General features: G+C 39.4%; 1 protein-coding gene across 1 annotated transcript in view; it reads left to right on the top strand.

Moving 5' to 3' along the window:
* The window catches only part of ELOVL6 (ELOVL fatty acid elongase 6), a 119593-nt gene that overhangs the window by 59590 nt on the left and 38147 nt on the right, over nucleotides 1-21856 (top strand). The window contains exon 3 of the mRNA XM_044224256.1: nucleotides 20894-21025. Coding sequence (XP_044080191.1) covers nucleotides 20894-21025 — 132 coding nt within the window. The remainder of the gene's footprint in view (nucleotides 1-20893; nucleotides 21026-21856) is intronic.

Below are 21856 nucleotides of genomic sequence, written 5' to 3' on the forward strand. Positions count from 1 at the left end.
ATTGTCTGGTAAGAACGTACAGATGCCTTCTCTCTTTGACCTCACATGGATCGTTCTGGGGGCCCTTTTTTAAGGGCTCAAACTCCATTCAGAAGAGCTCCGCCCTCATGATCTAATCACCTCCTAGAGGCCTTACCTCCTAACACTATCATATTGGAGGTTAGGATTTCTGCATGAGGGGTGCCTTTGGCTCCGTCGTTAAGTGTCTCTGCCTTTGGCTCGGGTCATGATCCCAGGGTCCTGGGACAGAGCCCCGCATCCAGCTCCCTGCGCACTAGGAAGCCTGCTTCTCCCTCTCCCATTCCCCCTGCTTGTGTTCCTTCTCTCACTCTCTCTCTCTGTAAAATAAATAAAATCTTAAAAAAGAAAGAAAGAAAGAAATAGGATTTCTACACGAATTCTGAGGGGGACACAAGCATTCAGACCATAGCACTCTTCTACATTCAGAAGGTCTGAGGTGAAATCCACAGTCTTTTTTTTTTTTTTTAAAGATTTTATTTATTTATCTGACACAGAGAGATCACAAGTAGGCAGAGAGGCAGGCAGAGAGAGAGGAGGAAGCAGGCTCCCCGCCGAGCAGAGAGCCCGATGCGGGACTCGACACCAGGACCCTGAGATCATGACCCGAGCCGAAGGCAGCGGCTTAACCCACTGAGCCACCCAGGCGCCCTGAAATCCACAGTCTTAACAAGCACCCCAAGAGCTTCTGAGGCACGGGGTCAGTGGTCCATACTAAGAAACATGGAAGGTTAGCTGGTGAAAGCATTTAGTCAGAAAATGTGAACTGGCAGATGAATGTTAGAGGACCAGCCCCTGTAAACCTTCTTAAACGGTCTCCATTGTCATAGCACCACTGAACAGTTAGAAAGTTGAAGAAAATGGTCATCTATCTAATTTTCCACCACCACCCACCCATACACTTCCTCGGGAGGCCTCCAGAGAGCCACCAAGGGACCAACATTGAGTTACTAAATTGCCATTAATGGGAATTCCAATCCTGGCTCCCTTTTTTGATGCCAGCCTCCCTCCCCCAACTCCAACTAGGATCTGATATTTTTTGTTTAAGACTGGTCACTATGTTTGGGGGGCGGGGCACCTGGGTGAGCCAGTCGGTTGTACACCACATCTGCTTTATTCATTCATCTATTGATGGACACTTGGTCTGTTTCCGTAATGTGATGATTGTCAATAATGCTGCAATAAACATATGGGTGCACATATCCTTTCAAATTAGTGTTTTCATATTCTTTGGCTAAATACCCAGTAGTGCAGTTTCTGGATCATAAGGTAGTTCTATTTTTAACTTTTTGAGAGACCTCCATACTGTTTTCCCTAGTGGCAGTACCAGTTTGCATTCCCACCAACAGTGCACAAGGGTTCATTTTTCTCCACATCCTCGCCAACACTTGGTGTTTCTTGTGTTTTTAATTTTAGCCATTCTGACAGGTGTGAAGTAACATCTCCTTGTGGTTTTAATTTGCATTTCCCTGATGATGAGTGATGCTGAGCATCTTCTCATGTGTCTGCTGGTTATCTGTAGGTCTTCTTTGGGGAAATGTCTATTCGTGTCTTGTGTCCAAAAAGAAACCTTACCTTTGAAGTGTTTATGTTTCTGCTTTATGATGACTTCCTAAAATTGGGATTGGCCTATTGATTGAAAATATCAAACTTCACCTCAACTCACTTAAGCCCTGCAGTAAAGGACCTAATTTTTTTTTAATGGCAATAGAGAGTTGTCACAGCATATGTATTTTATATATATATATATATATATATATATATATATATATATATTTGTTGTTGTTGTTAAGATTTTATTTATTTATTTGACAGACAGAGATCACAAGTAGGCAGAGAGGCAGGCACAGAGAGAGGGGAAGCAAGCTCCCTGCCAAACAGAGAGCCTGATGTGGTCTCGATCCCCGGACCCTGAGACCATGACCTGAGCTGAAGGCAGAGGCTCAACCCACTGAGACACCCAGGCGCCCCAGAATATATATATTTTTAAGTTAGTTCCTTTTTTAGTCTGAAAGCTGTATTCATTTTCATTTGCCTTTTTAAAAATAAAGTTCTGATTTCCACATTACCATTAGACTTTGCTTCTTAATATGTACATTTAGAGAAATATATATTAGAAAGTCACTTGTGTCCGACACTCTCTTGCTGACTCAGGAAGAAAATGGAAAACCTATTTCCTTGTCCTTGTCAGGAATTATTATCTTTCTTTCACAATTTGGACCTAAAACCAATTTGCAAGTGAAGCAGAATTAATGTGCTTGTAGGAAATCAAATTATGTCTCCAGTTCAGGAATAATCCTGCTAAATTCTTGAAGAACCAGACTTTGCTTTTGTATATTCAAGTCTAGGTTTGCAAGAGGAAATCCTGAAAGAACAGCACACACCTTCTTTGTAAGAAAGATTAAATAAATTCATCTCTAGTGTCAAGCTACTTTTAGATCTGTCTTAATTCAAGACTCTACCATGGTAACCTTATAATCTTCTATCTACGGACTGCTTTAACTTATTTCACAAGAGATCCTATCAGAAATTCAAATGTTCTGGAATGTCTTAGTAACTCAGATGTATAATCATCCCCTGAATGAGATTACTTCTACAAATTAACAAACTTCTTGAAAATCATAGTCTAGGTATTTTCATGCTCGTTATTCTTGAATGACATTCATGAATATGCAAACAGTTGTACCGACTTGAAAATTTACTGGAAGAAGCAGAATTATTGCTCAGAGACACACTTATAGGCATATTCTCGAAGGATATCGTTGGATACTGAATTTTCCAAAGACAAAATTGGCCCTAACGGGTAAACTTACACCCCGGAGATAGTTCTTGCCCTGGCGACTTCATGCCTCACACACTACACCGTTTCCCGCCCCATTCTACTCCCTCATTCCCTTAAAGCCTTCTGCTCCAGTTCGCCTGAGCGTGCCTACCCTGACTCTCTCCTATTTTAAATTCCCATCTACTCCCCACCTCATTTTCCCTTTACACTGCATAACTCTTTCCTCTTTCTGTAGTATTTATAATCTTCTAACATATCCTATTATTTATAGCCTGTCTCCAGACTTGTAACCTCCGTGAAAATAGGCTTTTTTGTCTGGTTTGTTCGCTGATGTATTCTCAGAGCCTCGAATTGCACTTGGCACACTGTAGGTGCTCAATTAATACCTCTTGAATGGATAATTAGGAGCTCCAACTGGAACTGGAAAAGAATATAGAAAACGAATGTTTCTACCTGACTATTTGTGCTGTCAAAATGTACAGCTTCTCTTATTTGTTCCAGCTACAGAGACTAGACATGAGTTTTCAATGAATATAGACCATATAAATTTCAGTGAATACATGACTTAAATTGTTGGAGTCAGTCAATTTACCCCCAGAATATATCTGTTTAACAGGAAAGAATGCTCACGTTGGTGTCATTTAGGTAATGCTTTTGTTTTAGCATATACGGTTAATGGATAAGAATACGGGACCGTGCAGCCTATGCCAGACAAGGCCATGTCATTGACAATTTTATATACTGAAGCACTTCAAAAGGATGTAGCCACAGAGAGTTTGTAACTGGAGGGAAGACTGAACTCCAAAAACAGAGATTAGATTTTTAGCAGCACATGGCACTCTTGGGTTTAAAACTTCTCCTGTTGGTGCTCCTTTGTAGGGAGACTGGTCACACAGATCTCTCCGCCCTATGGCTGTTTAGGTATGGGATGATCTCGTGCCGCTGCTAAGCTGGAGTTAGCCCTCGCTGCCCTCTTCTCTGCCCCAGACAGCCTCGAGGAGCCAAACGAAGATCCTGCTGAGAAGAGGAACCTCGCAAAGCACTTTCATAATTTCGGCCCTTTGACTTATACTCTTTTCCACTAAAGGTCTTAGGGAAGTCATGGGCAAAGGCAGCACTAGAAGTTGAAAACCAGTTACCTAAGATCATGAGCTATTGTGAGCCTAGAGCGAAAGGTGCACTTCGGGTCAGAGAGCTGGTGTCTGCCGAGAGGCAGCGAGGCCTGACTCTTGGCCAGTAGCTGGTCTGAAATCATCAGATAGGACCATATCTGTATCCTGCAGATAGCCTCTGAATGTCTGCTGACATCATTGTCTGTTTGACAAATCTGGGTTAGATCAGACTTTCACGTTGCGGCCGGGTTTGCTTTTCACCTCTCCCCTCCCAGGCAGAGAGAGCAACGACCTCGCAGGGCAGTGTGACCTTTCCACTCACCCGGGTGCTCCGCCAGCCTGACCTCGCTCGGGCTTGCTGCAGTCAGCATTTTTTAAAGTTGTGAAAAGAGGGTCCAGTGTGTAACATTCATAACATTTCATGGGCCTTTTAACTGCTGCATAAATCAGCCAAATGGTTACATTTAATTCCTTTCTTTACTGCTACCCTAGTAATTAAATGACTATAAAAGGGGCCATTTTTTTTTCTTCCTCTGTATATAGGTCAGAAAGAAAAGGGTATCTACCTCTAACATCTTTATTTTCATTTTACTTTAGAAATATCTAATTTAGAAGACCTCTATAGCCATTCTTGTAACTATTCCTAAATAGACTGCTTTTTGCTAGTTCATTTAACTTTCAGCCCAGCTCAAGAGTCACCTGTAGGTGTCCACAAAGGAACTTATGTCCTGCATCCTGTCTACATGCTCTCATGAGAGTAAAGTGCTTACATTATTGTTTCATACTCTTCCTTTGCTTCATATTCAAGCTGAGATATCAAAGTGACTTGTTTTCTTAAGAGCTCTTGTTTACTGGCAAGCTTGGATTGTGCTGTTTTGCTTACTGATTGCTCTTTGAAGTATACACACAGGGTCAATATCAAATTCACAGGACTGCTGGGGTCAGGTGTAACCTCAAAGTGACTAAAATTAAATAAATAAATAAATAAACCGACTAAACGGAACTTGTAAGGCTTTTGGCCAATAAAGGCCCAAGTAGCCTGATTTTGCATTTGATTCTATTATCTATTATTTTTTTTTCTTGATAGTGAGCAGCAACATTAGGTATCGTGTACTTGGATACTTACAACACATCAGAAGCCACCAAGTCCAATATTTTGAGGATTTATGATAAACCTGATGAACAACGGTTATTTTCTTTTTTTTTTTTGTTTTTGTTTTTCGGTAAGGACATTGAGACAGATAAAATTTGTAAAGGAATTTATTCAAGATCAAGATCCCGGAGCTGGGGACACCTGGGTGGCTCGGTGGGATAAGCCGCTGCCTTCAGCTCAGGTCATGATCTCAGGGTCCTGGGATCAGACCCCACATCGGGCCTTTGCTCAGCAGGGAGCCTGCTTCCCTCTCTCTCTCTGCCTGCCTCCCTGCCTACTTGTGATCTCTGTCTGTCAAATAAATAAATAAAATCTTAAAAAAAAAAAAAATGCCAGAACCAATATGTGGCAGCCAGAATTGAAATCCATGTCTTTGTGACTCCAGTAGGTGTGATGGTAAGTGACAGCTCTAGCGTCTTCCAGTAAGACTGTAGAAATATGTGGAACAAAATTTGTGTGATTTTATATAATGTATGTGCAACCACCATCGAAATGCTTGGCATGTTTGTTAGCATTTTGTTCTTTTAGAAATAAAAACGTACTTTTTGTCATTTAGTTTTATTTATAAAAATCCTCGGGGAGCCTGGGTGGCTCAGTTGTTAAGGGTCTGCCTTCGGCTCAGGTCATGATCCCAGAGTCCTAGGATTCAGGCCTGCATCGGGTTCCCTGCTCCCTGGGAAGCCTCCTTCTCCCTCTCCCACTCCTCCTTCCTGTGTTCCGTCTCGCTGTGTTTCTCTCTGTCAAATAACTAAATAAAATCTTTAAAAAAAAATCTCCCAGTTTTCATTATTAAACTAGTAGAAAAAAACTTCAATACATAATAAATTGAAGAAAAGGAGCATGCATAACCCTGTCATCCAGTAATAGCCACTATAAATTGGGGGCAGGGGCGTTCTTTCAACTTGTAATTATATCACATTCTGCTTTTTGCTTCCATAGTTATTAAAATTATATGCATCTTACATAGATCTAGTGGTTGTTTAATCATCTTTTGAGTGAATATATCACAGTATATCCCTGACTCTTAAGAAATGTTGTCCACTTTTTCACTGCCGGGCTCCTGTGATCCTTGTACCTTTACCAGATTTAAGATTGTTTGCGCTAGGGAGCCTGGGTGGCTCAGTTTGTTAAGCAACTGCCTTCAGCTCAGGTCATGATCCCGGAGCACTGGGACTGAGTCCCACATGGGGCTCTCAGCTCCACGGGGAGTCTGCTTCTCTCTCTGACCTTCTCCTCTCTCATGCTCTCTCTCAGTGTCTCTCTCTCAAATAAATAAAATTAAAAAAAAAAAAAAAAAGATTGTTTGTGCTAGAGAGATTCCTTGAGGTGGAATTGCAGGATTAAAAGACATGAATGTTTTCAAGTTCTTGATAAGTTTTTCCAGAGACAGGTCATTTGGCCTTCGCAGCTGCCAGCAAAAGCAGCTTTCCTCAATCAGGTATTAACACTTTCTCCTTTGCCTAGCGATAGGCATCAAATGGTATCTTAGAGTTGTCTTTGATTGTGGAATGATCCTGATCAAAACAAACATGGTTTCTTTAGAACTGTAAAGTTATATAGACAGTTTGGGGTCATCGTTTTGGTTTCAGATTAAGCTTAGACATTCCCAGAATTTGTCTTGGAATGTGTTGGCGAATCATAGATTCTCTTGATGGCAGAAGAAGGTACAGTTATCAGGTGGAAAGTGATGCTACCACGGGGACGGTCTCATTTCACGCCTGTCTATTCTGTCTTTTGCTTACTTTCTGCAAACAGTTCCACTGAGAAAGTAATACATGAGTCTCTGGCCAACAAGAACTAAAGAAGTTGGATCATACTTTCCCAGCCTTCCTGAGCAGTGTTTGATATAGTAAGCTACTCTAGAAGGAGCATGTCTCAGTAGAAACATAATCATATTTCCAAAGAAAGGTGGTTTGTTGTTTGTTTGTTTGCTTTTTTTTTTTAAGCCAACAGTATTGAATTCAGATTAATTTGTAGGATTCTTTCCGCTTCCAAAGGAAAAAAAAAAAGTATAATAAAATATAATTTTTGCTGTTTGGACTTAGAATCAAGTGGATTTGAAGCTCCAATTCAAAGATGATTTGAGCATTGGTTATCCTATTTAGTCTCTTGGTTATATATTTCTTTCTTTTCCCTTAAAGTATTTCCAAAATTTAATAATATCCACTTTATCATTCATCCATTCATATGTTAGGAGCCCACTTCAGGCCAGCACTGTGGTATAGAAGACCTTGGGCATACAAAGTTGAGTAAGACACACTTCTTACATACTTCAGGATTATAGACCTGTAAACTTACACTTAAGAGTTATAGACGTGAAATATATAGGGTAAGGGTGCTGATATTAGGTACACAAAAGGTATATAGAAAGCTCAGTGGTGATGAAGGATGTGCAATCACCTTGACCTAGAGGCAGTCGGGACATATCTTCCCAGAAAATGATGAGGGCAGGTGGGAAGGGCATTCAACATAGTGAGAATGGCATTGCGTAAATGCAAGCTGGGGCAAAGGTGTGATGTCTTTTGAAAATCACAGTACAGCTATATACATAGGATATTCCAGGGGAAGTTATAAGACATGATTCCAGAATAGGCAGAATAGCATCATCCAAATCAGGTAAAAGCATTTGGAGATAGTCTGAGAGACAAAAGTCAAATCAAATCTATTACAAATCTTAGAGAATTTCATGACTGTATGAGATTAATGACATTTCTATTCAAATAGACAAGGTCATTAGAAAATAGAAAGTACTTGTCCTTATACGATTTAATGTTTACATTTCTTCATAGATGGTTTTGTACATGTGTTCTCAACAATTCGTCAATACTAGGTTTTAGGATCTGAATGCACAGGAACATTGCACGTCCTTTTGGACAGCCAGAACTACAGAAAAGATCAGTCTAAGTGGAAAGACTCAAAGGCAGAAAATTGTGTGATGTGCCAAATATCTTCCAGCGTGTCCAGCCATTAATTCCTCAAGGGAAACTGGCTGTCAGCATACAAAACAGTAGGCAAACATGCAGACTGGGGAAGGATTAGTCAGCTTCTAGGGTACGATGACTCTGGGGGAAACATTTGCTCGAGGCTTGGACCTGAGAAGCAAGGGTACTGTTTCTAGGTTTTCTTCCTCAAGCTCTCTCTCCCTATTAAAATCAATCACCTATGCAGATGACTTAGAAAAAATACTTTCTTGGACAAAAAGTGGATTTCAAGTGTGAGTGATAATTTACATTTTTGAATTTGAGAAAGAACAATGAGATGTGAATGGAAGCTGGCAAAGGGAATGGTAAACACCATTACTGTTGAAAGGACCAAGTGAGAAGCAGCATACATTCTAGAATGTCAGTGTAATGTAGTGTTTCAGGGCACAGGCTCTGACCCTTTGCTGCCTAGGTTTAAGGTCAGCACCTTCACTTAAAAGTTCTAGGTTCTTGTTCAAGTTACTTAATCTTGTTTCCTTAGTTATTGTCTGTCCCCAAAATGAGGATGGTGGTGGATTTTTTGGAAATTAGACAATGGATATATAAAAAATGCTTGGAATACTAAGAACAGGGCCTGGGATATAGTAAGTGTTCCCTTTAAAAAATTCATATTACTTTGACTAAGTTGAAACACATTCTGTTTTACTGGTCTGGAGCAGTGCACAGGCCTGCATTGCAAGCCAGCCTTCAACTTTGTGTCTATTATGGACCAGTAAGTTCCTCTGTGTAGATAGCTGCAACCTATGCATGTTCAATAAATATTTATTTTTTTAAATATTTTTTTTATTTGACAGAGAGAGAGACAGGGAGAGAGGGAACATAAGGGGGTGAGTGTAAGAGGGAGAACCAGACTCCCCACTGTGCAGGGACCCTGATGCAGGGCTCAATCCCAAGACCCTGGGATCATGACCTGAGTCAAAGGCAGATGCTTAACAACTAACTCACCCAGGCGCCCCCAATAAATACTTTTAAATGTTGTTATAGCTCTTAGGTATCTCACAGTTCTTAAATTGGTTCCAAATGCTTAAGATCAAAGGATATATCTTGAGTAAAAACGTGTCAGTCTTTTTTTTTTTTAGCTTCCTTTTTTCTTTTGGTATGAAACCTTTCTGTGTAAGCATAGCTAAGTAAAGACCATTCCTTCAATATTCTCAAATTTGTTGCCTAGAAAATCTGTCCTGATGAAGAAGAACAGTAGAAAAGAGAATAGTAAAAGCAAAGGCTCAGGTTTATTCTCCAGAGTGGTTGCTCTCTCTTGACATAACACAGGCGTGTGGCCACGCATGGTCTTAAGGACATATTCCCTCCTATTGCACACCCCAAAGGGAATGCTCTTGGATGTACGGGAAGACACATCAACTTTCTGGCTTTCAAGGAAACCGTGAGTCAGATACACTCTCTTCTCTCCCTAAGCATTTTCACCTTCCTGTGAAGAAAAGGTTGCTGTGAGCATTGGTATTTTGAGAGTCTCTTTCATCAGATCCCATGCTTCCTCAATCCAAGCTGTACCTTAGTTGTGTCCCAAGACACATCTGATCAACCAGGAAAAAAATTATTTTTGTCTCACAAGCTAGAAGTGCAAAGAAACTTGTAAAAAATAAAAGGAATTTCTCTTTCACCCTCTAAAGAAATGGAAGCTCTGCTCTTCATGTTGGAGTTTTCTAATGGATCTTGAGATTTTTACTATTACACATTTTTTCCCCAAAAATTTTATCGTCTTTTTTTCTAGCTTTGAACCTGTGAATGAAGGGGGGGAAAGGAAGCAAAGTGAAGGTCTTTGTGGAAATGAAGTAAACAGAAAGAGAAAAGACTCCTAAGCCAGCTTTGGGCACAATCTGGCGGGCTTCACTCTGGTTCCCCCTGTGGAAACTGATGACGGGAACATTACAGAAAGCAGCTTCCTGTTCAGCTCATTCAGCTTTGTACACAGTCATCAGGGGAGAATCAGTGTCTCCTGATGCGGCGAAAATGTTGGAGAGCAAAGGCCTGAGAGTAGGTAATAAAAATAAAGAGTAATTCGTTCTAAGATTTAGAAAATGGCACAATAATTTTATCACATTTGGCATATTTTATCATATGAGAGCTCCTATTTTCCTTATGAAATTCTGAGGCTTACAAAATAGAGCTTTTTCTACTGTTAATTTTAAAAAGTTTATGCCATAGACATCTTTATTGTTATCAACTTATCATACTTCAATGATTTAGAAGAGAGTAAGAACTTATAAGATCTACATAACAGTTGTAAATTCTGATAATCTAATGTATTTTTATGACATTGCCCCATCCAGAGCTAAGTTAGGATTGGCTGTTATGGAATTGTCTTATACTGTAGGATTGGTTAGTAAAGAGATGACGGGAAACACCTGGAATTCTACTTCAAGAAGAATCGGAACTCTGTGGGATAAGGGATTGTCTTGGCAACCTGTCTTGACTAATCTTCCTTTCAAATCTGAAATATAGTATCTCTTAGAGAGATACTATAAAATCATTTCCCAGTGACCTTCACGGCAAGGAAAGGACTGCAAAAAATGTAGAGTTGGGAAGAATTGATCATTCATATCATCACCAGGCTGTACCATGTTTCCATTTTAGGCAGAAGTGAACCTAATTCTAGAATTGTGAAGGAAAAGTTGACCCGAATTGGTTGTTTTGTCTTGTCTTCAATTTTAACTTGGACTGCTGATTTGAAAAAAAGAAGTTCACTCTGCACTTAAAATCAGTTTGAAGCAATTCATCCCAAGTGTATCTGAAGCATAAATGATATCATCCCAACTAGTAAATGCATTTTTTGAAGATATATCACATTTTAATACACATTCTCTTGAGTTTTCCAATTTCTCTTCTCTTCTCTTTTTTTTTTTAAAAAAGATTTTATTTATTTGAGAGAGAGAGAGAGTGTGTGTGTGTGTGTGTGTGCACATGCCTGCAAGTGGAGGGGGAGGAAGGAAGAAAGAGGAAGAAAGAAACTCCACACTGAGCAGGAAGACCAACATAGGACTCAGGGCTCAATCTCAGGACCCTAAGATAATGACCTGAATCAAAGGCAGACGCTTAACCGACTGAGACACCCAGGTGCCCCGCCCCGCTTCTAAAGATGATATTTCTTTATATTTCTTTTATCCAAGTTTTCTCAACCTTAGCACCACTGACATTTGGGGCTGGATAATCCTCCACAGTATCCAGGGCCTCCACATACCAGGTGCCAGTAGCCACCCCCATCCAGTTACAAAAACCAAAAATGTCTCCACACATTGCCAAATGTCCTCTGAGGGGCAAAGTCATCGCCCCCGTTGTGAACCACAGGTAGATTTAAAAAAAGAGAGAGAGAGAGAGAGATCCATAGATTGAGCCCTGGTAACCCTTCAAGGTTTAAAGATAGGGGAGATAAAGAGAGAACCAGAAAGGAGAATGAAAAAAGAGCCGACTGTGAAGTTGGGAAAGAACTAAGAGAAGATAGTATTCCAGAAACCAAGTGAAGAAGGAGTTACAGAAAAGGAGTTAACCTCTGCATCGAACAATGCTCCTTCTTAGTCCCCTGAGAGGAAGACTCATTCTTCAAGGATTTAACAGTAAGAGTGATGAAGCACAGGACAACAGGCTTGCTGCAGATAGGAAAATGTACCAAATGTAGGCTATAATGTATATTTTAAGATTTAAATGCAAGTGATAGTCCCAAGCCAAACAATCTGTGTTGACACAAAAGCGTGTTAAGACGGCGATTTAGAACTTGTGACAGTGGAGATATTTTGAATACATATTAGTTCTAGTAAATTGTGTGTGTGTTACTAGAAATTCCAAGCTTTGGCACCTAGTCAGTTCTAAGGTAAACCATATGTTACTACTAAGAGTTCCAATACTGATTTGTGAGTTCACATGCATATGAGTCACTTCAGGACAATTGTGTGACAGTGTGACTCTCAGGCCCTTGCATTTTAAAGTGCTTTCTTTCTTTCTTTCTTTCTTTCTTTCTTTTTTAAGATTTTATTTATTTATTTGACAGAAAGAGATCACAAGTAGGCAGAGAGGCAGGCAGAGAGAGAGGAGGAACCAGGCTCTCTGTAGAGCAGAGAGCCCAACTCGGGGCTCAATCCCAGGACCCTGGGACCATGACCCCAGCCGAAGGCAGAGGCTTTAACCCACCGAGCCACGCAGGTGCCCCTTAAAGTACTTTCTTAACGTGGAGGGAAGAGGCTGGCTTTGGATCTAATAAAGCAAGAAAAAAGAAAGTTTTGCCCTCTGTAGGGTTGTCCCTTGTTAGTTGCATCAGAAAAATGGCTTTAGACCTTATTATAATTTCAAGTTAATCCATGTGGCCAAATGAATCATAGTCCCCCAAAGACGTCCATGTTTTATTTATGAATTTGTATGTGTATTTCTCTTCTACAGCAACAGAGAGAGACTGCAAATGCAATTAGGTTAAGGACTTGGAGATGAGATTGTTCGGGAATATTCGGTGGTCCCAATCTAATCCTAAGAGTCCTTAAAATTGGAGAATAGTTCTTTCCAGGGCGTGGGCCTGGATTATCTCTCGCACCCAATGTAATCTCAAGAGTCTTTAGGAGGGAGGTAAGAGCAGTGTCCGAGGAGGTGATAGGATGACAAAAACCGAGTTAGAGAAGACAGTGTGACCGTAGAAACAGAGGTGGGAGCAATGCATTTTGAATGTGGAGAAAGCCAAGGATGACAGCCTCTAAATTCCACAAAAGGCCAAGAAAGAGATTGCCCCCTAGAACCTCCAGAAGGAACACAACCGGGGTACACCTTGAGTTTAGCCCCACAAGACTCATTTCAGACTTCTGACTCTGCAACAATACGATAATCCAATCATGTCGTTTGAAGCCACGACATTTTTGGGACTTTGTTACAGCAAGGATGAGAAAGCAGCACAGTCCAATTCGTGAGGCCAATTGTCGTCATTACGGGAGTTCTCAAAGCTAGTGTCTTTGGGCCTTATCTTCTTCTGTCCCTGAGTGAGCATTCATATCTGGAAGGAGCCATGTGAATACCCTAATAAAAATCTTGCCACATTATTATTTTCAAAAGGCAAAGAGAGTTCTTTCTTGGGTAATTGGGTGATATCTCATGGGTGAAAAAAAAAAAGTCTGTCATTTCCACTCCCTGGCTAATAATATATTCCTTCTTGTCATTGCCAGTTTTTACTCAGGCTTCGTATCTTATGTAAATTTTCTTTTGGTGACCAAAAACGTATCCGTGAGCTATACCACGAAATCGTCTTTATCACTTCTGAGCTATTTTTTCCCTAATCCAGAAATAGCATTTGGGACATGTTTTCTCATTGCTTTTCCCACCACCCCTCTTTTAACATTTCTATCCACGGGGAAAGTCAATGCAACAGTCTATTTAATCAACCAGTAGTTACCATGAAAACATGTAGTTGTGGGAGTTTTTTTGTCCTTGATAGTATTTTCTAGCTTCTTTACAGTTGTCTGAAGCAACGAGTATAAACTAAAACTCTCTAAATATAAGGTGGTAGTAGACCGTAGCAGAAATGGGTCACTTTTCACTTCAAACGGTTAGCCCTTGAGTATAAAGAGCTCATAAATTTGAATATGTTTGTGCTTGTTATGAGCTGGTGTCTGTGCAGCTGTCATTTTGATTTTAAGTCTGGGAAAATTGTGTGTCTGAATTGGACTTAATCTTGTAAACCTGAAATCCGGTTTCCGTTCCATTGTGAATAATCATAAATGCTTTTTACAGTGTTTTTTCACTTCTGGTTTTAGTCTCCACCTCTCAGAGTAATCTATTTTCTACAGAACATTTCAGAGCTTCTTTAGGATGAAAACAAGCAGGAAACAAAATTCTGTATTTGACTCTAGTTTTTATTTTTATATATATTTTAATATCATATAAAATTTTAAAATTTTCTATTTCTATGGTGCACAGGCCATTAGAATAGATAGCAGGATTCAAAACCAAACAAACCAAACAAAAACTTGCGGTCTTGACCCAAGCCCATAATTAATCATGCTTTGTGTAACTTCTGGTCTGAAAAAAATTTATTTTCAGGGAAAAAAAAAATCCCTAATCCCTTATTTCTACTTTGTGGTAGATTTTAAGACTGTAAAAGGTAAAATTTAATCTGGTAACAGGGAGTCACTCACCGCTCTTATATCATAGAAGACGTTTCAGAATTTTAGTCTGCTCTCTGTGTTCATTATCATACTCATTTTATTCATTATCATGATCTTAATGGGTGAGCATTTCTTCATTGGAAATTCGGATGAAAGCTTTCTTTTTCTTAGAACAAAGGGCATTTCTTTAAGGGAATGAGCACAATGAAAGTGAAGTGCTGATGGAACCACTTTCTGAATTCTCTTTCTGCATGCTGTCTCCTATTTAGAACTTACTGTTGTTTTACATGACCTCTAGAACGTCGTGTTTTGCCATGGGAAGCACCAGGAGCTGATATATTATACAAGACAGTTACTTGGTAACTTGGCAGTTCTATTTCAGAGGGTCCTCAGTACCGGGTAATCAAGTTGAGCCACGCTCTCAGACATACCAGAAACTCCAAATAAATTTGTGGTGCCGCCGTTCATCATTAGTTTGAAGTGGGAGATTTGTCTACCAGGACCCCTGGCAAAGTTTTTATTCACAGGTGGTTGCAAGCTTTACTCTTTCAAAGGAGATGAGAAACTCTAACCTTTGCCAAAGCAAGAAGTTTAATTATTCCTTTGTTTTTGTGTTCTCGAAAATCTTTAATTCTAACTTTGAACTCGAATCTTTCTGATCAGTTTTATGAAACCATGTCGTCTGACACACACAAAAAAATATTCTCGCATCTCTGTAAGATGCAGTATTTTAGGATTAAAAGGGACATTTGCTCTGGAGGACTGTTAGGGGACACTGAACCAAGTATCCGCTTTCTGGAAACAATGCCACAGTTGGCCTCAAAATTTGCTCTTCTTTTCTCAGGACAGGAGAATAGTCATTTTTAAGTGAATAAAACTTCAAGCTGGTCCCATCTGATAATTCCTGGGAAGAGCAGCAGCAGTTCATTAAAGACGTTCCTTCCGTCTGTACCACAGCACTCAGGAACCCCAGCCGCTACCGAGGCTGCCAGTGTGGGCTATGGGGAACTTGTGTGTTGATATAGAGATCTAGAGTCAAACTTCAGCCACATCTACCTGTTAGAAGAGAAGTACTCAATGCCAAGTTTCCCCGTGAATGGATCTCTTTATTCCCGTCCTGCCCCCCCCCATCCCAGCTCAAAGACTTGGAGAGCTCTCCGTGGCCTGAACCAGGGCATCGCCGTCTATCCTTCCTTCCCTCTTCCTCTCTCCCCCAAGGCATATTATGGTATACCCATGAGTGAGGCTATTCTTATTTATTTAAAAGGAAGGAAAATTAAGCCGCAGATTCCAGTACTATTCTTCAACTACTAGTCATAACCCATTCCTGACCACACACCTCGCACAACCTTGAGAAGATGCCAGAACTTTAATCTGACTTTCTCTCATGTCTTCCCACCCACTGAGGAAACATCGGGTCTGACACACGCCCAGCGTAGCTTATGCCAAGAGGCGCTGCTTTCCTCCCACCCCAAATTCCTACTTATATCTGTCCATCCATCCGAAGCCTCAAAGGGTCTGCCTCAAAGCCCACCCTCCACAGAGCATTTTCTAATCACAGCAATATCTCCTTCCTCAGAATTTTTAACAGACATTATTATCTACATTATTTATGGGGCTTTGTGTGTATGTGATTTTAACATTTTGAAAGTAGAAAGATCCTATTTCCCCCTGTAAAAAGAAAAGAGAATTCATCAAGAGTTTTAAAAAGGGGACAAGGGATAAAAATGGTATGTTGCCATATATGTACAAGCAATTTTCTGTAACAGGTCTGTTTTAGCAGTAGTGTACTTTCCTAGAAAGAGATACACAGCCACGCCCTTTAATCCACAGTACTAAATACAAGTCTACCTTGAGCGTGGCCTACTTCAACAATAGGAAAACTGAATTACAAAAAAATGGTTTTCTCGCTTTTTTTTTTTTTTAAAATAAATAAGGACAACCTGTGATCTTTCAATTTGCATCTGAGAGGAAAGTAAAATAAGAAAGAGGTATTTGCAACTCAAAAAGACTCAGAAACTATTTGGCTTCTTGGGTCACACATAACTGGTTAGAATAACACCCTTTTCTTTAGTCACAGCTTTGTCTTGCAATTATGAAGTCACTATTCATTTGTACTTATTATGGATCTATTTCCACTATTATTCTCTAAATCATTCTTTGTCAGAATTTCTGGGCAGAGTTAATTTCTAGTTATAATTTACTTGTGAATAGCAACTCCTGGAAAATTTCCATTATTTGTAATGTAGAGAAATGCCTGTATGGAGTGCTGGGGGTAATTCTCAAGAATAGGACAGAATCCAGTCCCAGAGCACAATTTCACCCTCTCAAGAAAACCTCTTTTATATTCTTACCAAATTATGATCACCATTGATGATGGTCCACTGAATGTCTTGTTGGGAAAAAGCCAAATGTTATTTCCTCCATCTCTGGGTCTGTAATTTGTTTGTGGCCTTAAAATTACTTTCAGAAATCTGAATTGCTTCCTCATTCGAATCAGGAGCTGAACTAAAGGAGAAGTCTTAAAAGCGATATGGTTTGAATGTATACACAGTCTTTGACGAGTGTTATTGGTTAGAACAATATGTACAAATCATTAGCAGTTACTCTGGTGAGAATAGGAAAAACAACACCTAGGAATGTTTTGGATGAGGGTAAAATGATAAAGAAGTCCAGCTTTCTGAGGATAAATGATAAAACCATTATCTGTTTTTATTAGTAATGGGCTAATGTCCATTCACATCGATGACAGAAATGGAAGGGGGGAAAAGAGTGAATACCAGGGCAACAAGCTCAAAACACATCAGTATTTCATTTGGGTGTTCTTTATTTAGTTGGTTACTTTGTAATTATAGCTACAGAAGCACTGTCCTGAAAGGTATTGGGCCCCTATGGTGAAGGGTTAGGCTATATGGTATACATTTAAGATTCTTTAATAGTAGGAGTCCCTACCCTCTGGAAATTGCTAATGATCCAGTAACAAAACAATGTAGTGTTACCATTATACCCAGCTATGGAGGCCTGCCAGAATATGAAGTATTATTAGATTACTATGGAAGCATTAGGGAAGTCATCTATCCCTATTAAATAGTAAGTGGGCTAGTAGGAAGTCATTATTCACTTAACAATGATTGAATCTTTACCAAAGAGATGGCAGAACCGAACGGCAGCTTGAATCCATTTAAATTACCCCGTATGTTCATGAAAATCTTAATTTATTCTAAGTTAAATGGAAAAGAATCATAATACATTCAACTATAAGTGATACATTTTGGATTTCTCAGTTGGAAGAGGTAAGAGTTCATGCCTCCTTAGATGACTCCCTCTTACAGAAGAAGTAAAAGGTTAATTCTGAATTAACCAAAAGCATTACAGACTTGAATTTCACCACAATAGATTTAGAAAGTATACAATAAGCAATTTATTTGTATTATAACAGGTGACTCAGATATACCCTAGACAATTAAGTTATGTTTACCTCCTTGCTTGAGCAAAATTTTGGTAGTTTTGGCCCATATACAGTGTGTAGCTATGTGACCATAGGAAAGTAATGTCATCCAGCACCACACCCTATCCCCCATTCCGTCTTCTGTTGAACGAAAAATTTGGGCTCAATCTCTCTAAGGTCTCTAGCAATTCTCAGATTCTCTGTGTCTATATTGATTGACTTGGTTGCCCTAGCTATGGAATTGAAGGTTGGTAGAGATAATCTTTAGAAAACACATGGAAAAGAGAAGGGTCTGTGCCAGGAAGTTAGTAGTGCGTTAGTAGTGCATTCTCATTCTTAGCTGAAGAAATTCAGAGGAAAACATTCTGAGGGGAGATTTTTTGTATTTTTCTTGGTTCTTCGAGGCACATTATTTTTCCCTCAATGGCTAGAATGATAGGATCACATACAGCCAGCCATTTAATTTGGTCCATAATTGCAAGAAACACAATCTAACCATAACCAAAATTCGAATTAGATGGAATGAGCAAGAGAAAGAATAATAAGCAATTTAAGAAAAAGCTTTTATATATAAATATATATAAAAATGATTTAAACACCTGAATGAACTTCGCATATATAGATTATTTGTATTCTCCTGGAGGTAAACAGGGTCTGGATCAAAGTGTTCCAAACCTTCAAAATATGATAGTTGAAACATGAAGGCATGGAGATTACTCTTGTATTCACAGTTTAGCAACGTGCCACACAGTTACACAATGACCATGCAATTCAGTAGGAGGTCTTGTGGAATTCTTCTGTGGCTTTAAGATAACACATCAGGTGCACCCTTTTTTCTTGGGAAAGTTTACCACAGGAGAACAGGGAGATCTGAGGCTTAACCTCTACCCCGGTTTGCTTATCTGTAAAATGAAGACAATGCTTTACCTACATTACAGGTGATTAGGAAAATCAAGGAGAAAGCTCGTTAGCACTGAGTGGCCCCCACAGGACTCCCTCCCTGAATCATACCACGAATACTGTCACTCATCGTTACTTTTATAACTTAGAAAAGAACAACAAAATTGTTTTAAAATTTTTAGGAAAGAATATAGACTATTTCATATTACTACGGCTTACATTAACTTGATAGAATTTGGTTTTTCGCAAGTCCTTGCTTAGATCGGGACTTGCAGACGGTGATTAGGACTCAATTTAGTGACACGCACTTGCAAAATTCATACATAACATATATATGAGTAAACCTACAAACACTCATTCACATTTGTATTCATATTTACCAGATACACATACTTACAGGCAAAAGTACTTTCTTCTTGAAATGTTTAATAACGTTCCTATAAAACTGTCTCACATTTCCACCTCTCTTTGAAGTATAGAAATTGCCTGTTTCTTTATGGAGGAAGAAAATGGATCATGTTTTTTCCGAATATTTCATTCTTTAGTGATTCATATGTTAATGGGAAAGTAAACCATTCATTCACGCAGTTAATGTTTCCTGAGCACATAAGACATCAGTGAATAATTATTTTTCCCTATCAGAAAATTTGATATGACAAGACCATGATCATCTAACAAACATTTAGCAAATAGTGACTATGTGCCCAGGTCCTATGTTTCCAAAAGAATCTGCGAACCTCAGTTGGAAAGTGTTTCATTCCATCTTTATGGGTTGATTTCTGGAAATACCACTTTACTGGGTGGTGTTCACCAAGTAGGTCACATGCCTACTAAGTGTGTTGCTTGTGAAAATAATTAGATCCCTCCTTAGTCAGCAACACACACAAGCAGTGTCAGGGAGAAAAATAGGAGGCATTTGCAAAAAACTAATTCATTTTGCTTTTTGTATTAGACTTATAACTTAATTTTCAATGATTTCCCTTTTAATCTCATCGAGTGGGGAATATCCATCTTAAGAGAAATACTGCTTTTTTAGGAAGTTCATTCAGGTGTTTAAATCATTTACAAGGCCTCTGTTACTTTCTTTTTTTTTTTTTAAGATTTTATTTATTTATTTGACAGAGATCATAAGTAGGCAGAGAGGCAGGCGAGGGGGGCGGGCGGAAGCAGACTCCCTGCAGAGCAGAGAGCCCGATGCGGGGCTCGATCCCAGGACCCTGGAATCATGACCTGAGTGGAAAGCAGAGGCTTTAGCCCACTGAGCCACCCAGGCACCTCTGTTACTTTCTGTTGAATCACAGTTGTATAGAATCGTGTTGGTTTTGTTTTTGTTCTTATTGGTATTATCAATAACACTGTTTACTTCTTGGTACAGTAGTAAACCAGCAGGACCTAGAGATTCTAATTAATATTGCTTGGACATTTCTGACTAGAGTTACACCTAAGCCTGACAAAAAGAGAAAAAGCCTGTATTCCTTCGTCCTTTTGTTAATCTGGTTTTATCTCTTTACCCTGAATACTGTCTTGGTTTTATTTCTTTTCTAGAATATTTTTAAACAAATCCAAGACATGTAATTTCACCCATAAATAGTAACTAAGTATTTTTTAAATTATGAATAAAAACTTTCTCATTTTATTAAAAATGTCTTTTTCCATTTAGTTTGCTCAAATATAGAGCCTCCAAAGTCTACCTATTACCTTTGATTATAGTTTCTCAAGCCACTCCTTAATCTAGAAGAGTCTCGTATTTAGATTCCATACTCCTGACTTATTGAAGACGAAAGTTCAGTTGTCCTACAGACAACTGTCACACAGTTTATATTTCCCAAGGATAGGTAGTAAAATCCGATTTTGATTAGGTTCAAGTTCAAGCTCTAGGGCAAGTGTACTTCAGGTACCACCTATGTTCTTCTTTTGTATTGTATGATGTCTACCAGTTATCCCTATTATTAATGATCATATTCAAACTTAATACTTGCTCCTTTGGTGGAGAAGATCTCAGGAATCCATACTGGGGGTGCCCTAAGTCTAAGTAGCTTGATTTTAGTGTTTAAATCCCTCAGTGAAAGTTTTTCTTTTTGTACCTTAATGCTATGTTGTTGAAATTTTTAAAGTCATGGAGCTCCAAAAGGACACAGATCTTTCTGTTGTCTAATCTAGATTGACATAATTTGTCAAGGGAGGTTTCCATGGAATGCCATGTCATCAAAAGGATGTTTAAACATTCTTTCTTCAGTGAAGGGGCACATTCCCAAGAACACACTCTCAGCACTTATGAAGAGAAACTTGCAAAATAAAATAAAAATAAAAAATTGCAAATAATTAGGAAATATAAATTTCTCATGAATAAAAATTAACTGCTTAGAGATTTTTATTTTCTAAGATACTGGGTTTTTGTCTGTTGCAGGAAGAAATCTTTCCTGTTTTCTGCTCTGTATGCTGCCTTCATCTTTGGTGGTCGGCACCTGATGAACAAACGGGCGAAGTTTGAACTGAGGAAGCCATTAGTGCTCTGGTCTCTGACCCTTGCCGTCTTCAGGTAGGTTTTTCTTCATTTTCCCCAATGCAATCCATGCATTTCATCAGACTTGGCTGAAAGAAGCAATGCTTGAGCATTTTATAGTCCATATTTTTGATTGTTCAGTCCATTGAAGAGAAAATAAAGCCATGTCCAGAGAGTAGGACTTCATTGCAACCAACTTGCCATATTATGCTCAGTCTCTTCTTTTCAGGCTCTCTCCTTTCTTGTCCAAACTGCTCATTCAATGATCCAGTTAATCTCATAGGCCTAGAAGCGATGTGTCAATTCCATTATTGATGTTGCTTAAATATAGCTGAAGGGTTACGTGCACAGCCACACCTGTAAACTATGGCACAGTACGGTTTAAATGTGCTGGGTATGCTGTACTGATATTTAATGAAAAAATGGCACTAAAACACATGACTGGATACTGGACCCCTGTCTATGTCCAGGATTATTAGACCAGAGAATGCTGTTAGCTCTGTGTCCCCAAAAGCACCATTCACCACCATCGCCTGGAGCTGACTTGCTGGCATATGTTTATGCAAATAGTTCTTACTTTGTCCTGACTAGAACACATCACAGAGGCTGTTAGGACCTGGCCCATATCTCCAGGGGCATTTGGAGCCAACATTCAGACACATTCCTAGAAGTTGAGGGAGCATTTCTAGCTTTGTAGTATTTGGTGATCTAGGCCATCCCAAGATTAATTAGCACACAGCTGGTATCCATCTAAGTGCCAGAAAATACCTACAGCACTAACAAAGGCACCTGCTCTATTTGTGTTCTGCTTGTCAAGACCCACAAGTTTATAACTGGGCTTGAGGTAAGGGGAGTGGAGGAAGTAGA

The sequence above is a fragment of the Neovison vison genome, chromosome 11 (genome assembly GCF_020171115.1).
Source record: "Neovison vison isolate M4711 chromosome 11, ASM_NN_V1, whole genome shotgun sequence".
NCBI classification, from domain to species: domain Eukaryota; kingdom Metazoa; phylum Chordata; class Mammalia; order Carnivora; family Mustelidae; genus Neogale; species Neogale vison.